Here is a 6,000-nt window from a genome sequence, read left to right as displayed (position 1 = left end):
CTACGGACCTGTCTGCCTCCTCGCCTATGAGGGTGGCTTTCTTTTTCCTTTGCTTTTTGTGTAAATGCTTGTGGTGGCGCCGTCTTAAGTAAAACTGTGTAAGTGTTGCCGTGTGTCGGTCTTAGTCGGTAGTATCTCTCTTTTACTGTTTCTTTCTGTGCTTGAATACGTGCATTTTATTATTATTATTACTGTGACTGAATACATGCCTTCTGTGCTGTCTGCGTGTGTGAAATAAATTTGCGTGTTCAATTGTTCCCGCTTTGCTTCATCTCCTTCCTTTTGTTGACTCTCCATCCTGCATCGCGTAAGAGATTGGTAGTGGGTGTAAGTTCCCGGTAACTAATCTGAACCGTCGAGGTCAACGATAACTCCGCTCGGTTATCTCTGTAGTACGGAACAAACCACTTAAGCGGCCCATGTCCGAAGTCGACCTGCGGCGAGGTACTGCAGCCCGATTAACCATCCGCGTAGGTACTTAGGTCGGTCAAGTTCGGTGAACAACCCTATCCTACGCGGGTGGCCAATTGGCACGATTGTGGTGAGGTCAAAAGACCCACCCGTGACTAGCTCCCGGCGTTGTTCCGAGAGGGTCACGACTGAATTGTCCGTCCGGTGGGCAACGTGCCGCGATTCGAGTTACGTGGCCGATCGCACGCTGGGCGGGCCAGAATTCGCAACAATATATATATATTTGAAATTCGCTTGCACTTTGTGAACCCTTACTGGCAATCACGTGTTCATTTTGGTTACCCAATTTCTCTTGGCCACACCGTCAACAACCGAGCCCTTGTTTTTCACTTTATCGTTGATCCACACATTCAATCACCTCCATATTTTCAATTGGAGGATTTCTCCTTTGAACTTGAAGAACTTTTAGGTGTTGAGGTTTTTGCACTGGCATGGATGTTATCCACTTGAAAGAATGGAGTGGATGGTCGACTTGTTCAAATGATCCTCACGGCTGGCCAATGCTGCACTCATCCTGCCACGGAAGTTGTCTAAAATCACGATTTTCTATGTTAATGTGATAGCGAACGTCGTGAGCTTCATACTTAACGCGTGCACATGAGAGAATAGGAAACAACAACAACACAATACCCCTGGCAATTTGGAATCTGTGTTGTTGGCTACGACCCTTTTGCTTCTGTTTTTTTTAAACGCTGTGCGGTGTATAAACACGATTGGGTTTTATTTCTATCTTGTGAATATTACTTAACGCGTGCACATGAGAGAATAGGAAACAACAACACAATACCCTGGCAATTTGGAATCAGTGTCGTTGCCTATGACCCTTTTGCTTCTGTTTTTTTTTTTGTTTCTGGTTTTTGTCATGGGGAATGATGCATGCCCTGAGATAAAGGCGTCGTCAGAGACATGAAAGACCCAAATAATATCAGACATGGTGTATATTTCCTCCACTGATTTTAATAAAGATATCACCCCCATCATCAAAAAATAATTTTTTATCGTGATTTACGTTATTTGATCGTTGATCCCGAATCCAGGCCAAAGTAACCGGAAATTGCGTATACAGTTTTGAACAAGTTATAGGTAAAGTCAGAAGCGAATGTAAGAAGAATTCTACGTTCGCTTCTTGTATTTATTTTTTGAGATGAGATCCTGTTCTTGGCAGTGTAGTTGTTGTGAAGGTAATGTTGAGGTAATATTAATTTTTTTTTAGATGAGATCCTGTTCTAGGTGGTGTAGTTGTTGTTGTGAAGGTAATATTGAGGTATAATGTTGAGGTAATATTAATTTTTTGAGATGAGATCCTGTTCTCGGCGATGTAGTTGTTCTGAAGGTAATGTTGAGGTAATACTTTTTTTTTTCAGATGAGATCCTGTTCCAGGCGGTGTAGTTGTTGTGAAGGTAATGTTAAGGTAATATTTATTTTTCAGATGAGATCCTGTTCTAGGTGGTGTAGTTGTTGTGAAGGTAATGTTGAGTTATAATGTTGAGGTAATATTAATTTTTTTAGATGAGATCCTGTTCTAGGTGGTGTAGTTGTCGTTGTGAAGGTAATGTTGAGGAATTTTTTTTTTCAGATGCGATCCTGCTCTAGGCGGTGTAGTTGTTGTGAAGGTAATGTTAAGGTAATATTTATTTTTCAGATGAGATCCTGTTCTAGGTGGTGTAGTTGTTGTGAAGGTAATGTTGAGTTATAATGTTGAGGTAATATTAATTTTTTTAGATGAGATCCTGTTCTAGGTGGTGTAGTTGTCGTTGTGAAGGTAATGTTGAGGAAATTTTTTTTCAGATGAGATCCTGCTCTAGGCGGTGTAGTTGTTGAGAAGGTAATGTTGAGGAAATATTTATTTGTGCAGATGATATCCTATTCTAGGCGGTGTAGTTGTTGTGAAGGTAATGTTTAGGTAATATTTATTTTTTCATAGCAAAAAGACGGTTTAATTTGATATATTTAAGAAGCGAATGAAAGAAGAATTCTACGTTCGCTTCTAGGCTTTGGCTATTCCATATTAACCTTATGGGATTTCTTCACTCTACTACCACTTGGAGATGCTTGATGTTTTGATGCCATACTCTATTTATGGGTATGTGTGCGTACTGAAAACAGCGTGCGTGGTAGAAGTTGGTGGGAGACGTCAACTCTGCACATGACGTGGTCACAGCGCCGCATTCAAACCTGCGTATAATCGAGTTTTATGTGCAGTCAGGAAATAAGCATCACATTTACTCCCACTTGCATCAACAAATCTACATTGTGAAGACCTGCATTGGATGAGGGTTTACTCTTCTTGTGGAATTAAATATATGGACAACAGGCTTTCATTCAAAATTGTATTATTTACAGCACAGTTTTATGATCGAAGCTTGTGTCATGCTTTTCCACCTTAACTATCCACCTTGAGAAATTATATTTCTGGTCATTAAGATTGTGATAATATTTTGTGCTTGCAGTAATTGAACAGCTTCAGAATGCGGGTCAGTTACTTAAGGAAGAAGAGCACGTGCATAGCTTCCCTTATGATTGGCGTGCCCAGTGTCCTGTGCTTATCCGAGCAAGCCATCAGTGGTTTGTGGACACATCAGCGATTCTGAAGCATGCAATGGTGAGTCAACAGGATTCTTATTGATCATAAAATATAAAGTCAAATATATGAATTCTGTTCACCCTTTGGATTATTTAACTTTGGACTTATTGCCCTCGCCAGAGGAGAGGGTATTGCATTTGGGTCCGTTTGTTTGTTTGTTTGTCCGCACAGAATGTGAGTGGTTTTTCTCTGCAACCGCTTATCCGATACACAAAATTTTCACCATTGGTGTGACTACTCATGTGGAATGTTGCAATGATAATTATGATGTCATAGGTCATGTGGTATGGCAGCTATGTTTGAAAAAAGGAAAACTTTGGACATGTGTATCTCTGAAACTGCTTGATGGAAAAAAAAAAAAATCAATATATATACTTGTAGTAATGCCCGGCCTTGCTCGGGCTAGCAATAAAGCCCGGTGTTGCCCGGGCTTTCTTGCAAATTTCCTGAATAGCTGTTAGCTGTTAGGGTTAGGGTTAGTGTTAGAGTAGCTAACCCTAACCCTAACACTAACCCTAACCCTAACAGCTTGGCGAAGCGGAGGTAAACAGCGCCCGGGGCAAAGTGGAAATTTGCGTTCCCCGAAAGCCTTAAACTTGAGTGGATTCGAATGGAAAATCCCATAAGGATATCGATTTATCGATTTTTTTCGAATATCGGAAGTGTTATGGAAAAAATTTATAGCCAGTGACCTAAGTTGGACCAAAAGCCATAATTGTACCGAATTTGAATGGAATCCGTTGGAGTTTGTGAAAATGCATCAAAACGAATTTTGAGGGGCCTCTTAAGGAAGATAATAATATCATTAGTATATGTGCCAAATCTTGTTTAATTTCATGCAGTGACAAAAATCTGATGGTGGAACAAAGAAAGGGGCGTGCCGAAATATTAATATAGATCTTGAAACTTGGCACATGTGAAGTTCTCCTTATGGGAAACGAGTGTGGGTGTTTTTGTTTTTTGATGATGTAAGTGGCTGTGTTATGATGTCATAATTGCATACGTCGAACGCTTTGTCTGATCAGTGTGAAAATTTTTGAGGGTCATCTAGGGATAAATTGGTTGACAGAAAAAATTGATGACATCATCGGTCACTTGGTTCAGCAGCCATATTGTTTTTAACATGAAAAAACCTTCAAAAATCTCAAACGGCAGAACAGATTGAGGTGAAACTTTGCAGGTATGATTGTCTATCCACGAGAAACAAAAGTTCTCCATCGATGATGTCATAGGTCACATGCTTTGGCAGCTCTAATTTTTTTTGAAGAATAAACCTTGAAATATCTGCCTCAGAGCGACTTGACATAATCAAGGGGAAACTTTACCCACATGTTCCACAAACCATGGGGATACCAGGGTGTTCACGAATATAATCAATAGGTCACAAGTTCTAGCAGCCATATTGGATTGAACAAAAATTTAAAAAAAAATTATTTCTCTTGAACTACTTCATCAATCGACGTGAAACTTCAGTATTATGATCTCGTATTCTAGTAGATGTGGAATATATGTTTGAAATTTCACCCTAATTGGACGCATGGTCTGACATCCAGAATTATTTAATATTTTGAATTTGGGTTCAGGGATTTATATCAAACTTGGTACAAGCATGTATAATGATGTAATGTGGGCAGAGGCATATCTGGTCACATCGTGAAGCCGAAGAGTGCCCTTCTAGTTTCGATATAAAGTCAAGGCTTGTTGAAGAACTAGAATACTGAACGGATTATGACGCAACATCACAAAAGTAAAAGTAGAAAGAGAAAAAACACCAACAGCAGAATTGAAGGCCAAGATGGAGGCAGACTTGGACAAACAATGGGTGTGGGGAGGAATGATGGACAGTCGTGGATGGATACAGAAGCAAACTCTCATGAAGGAAAAACTGTAAATTTGGAAGGATGTGGTCTTGGGTGTGGGGGAGTTAATGGACATTGAAAAGGTCATATTTTTTTGATGGGGGATTATCTGATATGATTGTGAACAGCTGTCTTGAAGACCTGAAGGGAAGAATGAGATTGAAGATAATGTAGAAGTTGGTTCCACAGGTGGGAAAAGAGAGGAATGAATGAGTGGAGGTGAGCAGTGATTCTGGATTTTTGAGTTTCAGCAGAAGGGGGTTGATGGTTGGCTGTATGCACTCTGCAGAAACCTGGGTGGAGAGGGAGCAATGCACGGAAGGAGCAGAGCGTTCAAGACCATAAAGGAGGTGGAAGAAGACAGAGACCACCAATTTTTTGTTTTTTATTTTGCCTTGGGATAGTGATTGGCAAACAGCTTCAATGTGGGAGACTTGAATAATCTTGAAGGCCTTGGCTTCCATGGCGTCGAGCTGAGCAATGTGTGAGGCAGAGGAGCCAGCCCAAAAGGGAGAGCAGTACTCCATCAAGCTGCGGATGAAGGGCTTGTCGGTGGATACGAGTTCAGGTGTGCCAAGGGAGGAATTTGTATGATGGAGTATGCCCAGTCGGTGACTGGCTTTGGAGGCAAACTTTGAAATGTGTTTTGCCCAAGAAAGATCATGGCTGATAGTGAGACCTATTTGTTTGAGTGACATCTTCTTCGAGAGGATTGTTAAGAAAGTAGATGAGCGGGTTTGTCAGACTGTCCTATTGAAAGGAGAGGGTGAGGGAGAGTGAGAGTGAGAGTGTGAGATTTGTCAGGATTGAAAGACATATTCCAAGTGTTTGACGATCTTGTGATTTTGGGAAGCTCGAAGAGAGGGAAGAGGCTGCTGCTGCCTGCCTTATCTGCAGGATGAGGGATGTCACTGCAGAGGGTGGAGTTGTCAGGAAATAGATAACGTGTATTTTCCAGTCAGAGAGATCATTGATGATTATTAGGATTAGGAATAGGACTATGTCCAGCACACTGCCTTGGGGCACTCCAGCCTTGAGAGGGAAAGGAGATTAAAGGATCCCGTTGAGTGCCATATGTTGGCTAC

At 41.1% G+C, this 6,000-nt stretch overlaps 1 protein-coding gene across 1 annotated transcript in view; it reads left to right on the top strand.

Moving 5' to 3' along the window:
- IARS2 (isoleucyl-tRNA synthetase 2, mitochondrial) overlaps nt 1-6,000 on the top strand; it is a 128,875-nt gene that overhangs the window by 36,987 nt on the left and 85,888 nt on the right. The window contains exon 11 of the mRNA XM_085890334.1: nt 2,923-3,074. Within this exon, the coding sequence (XP_085746460.1) occupies nt 2,923-3,074 (152 nt within the window). The remainder of the gene's footprint in view (nt 1-2,922; nt 3,075-6,000) is intronic.

This window comes from Eptatretus burgeri, chromosome 7 (genome assembly GCF_056783735.1).
Source record: "Eptatretus burgeri isolate ZD-2024b chromosome 7, Ebu_testis_v1, whole genome shotgun sequence".
In the NCBI taxonomy this organism is placed as follows: domain Eukaryota; kingdom Metazoa; phylum Chordata; class Myxini; order Myxiniformes; family Myxinidae; genus Eptatretus; species Eptatretus burgeri.
Note: the sequence above shows the minus strand (reverse complement) of the source record. Positions and strands in the feature narration are given on the sequence as shown.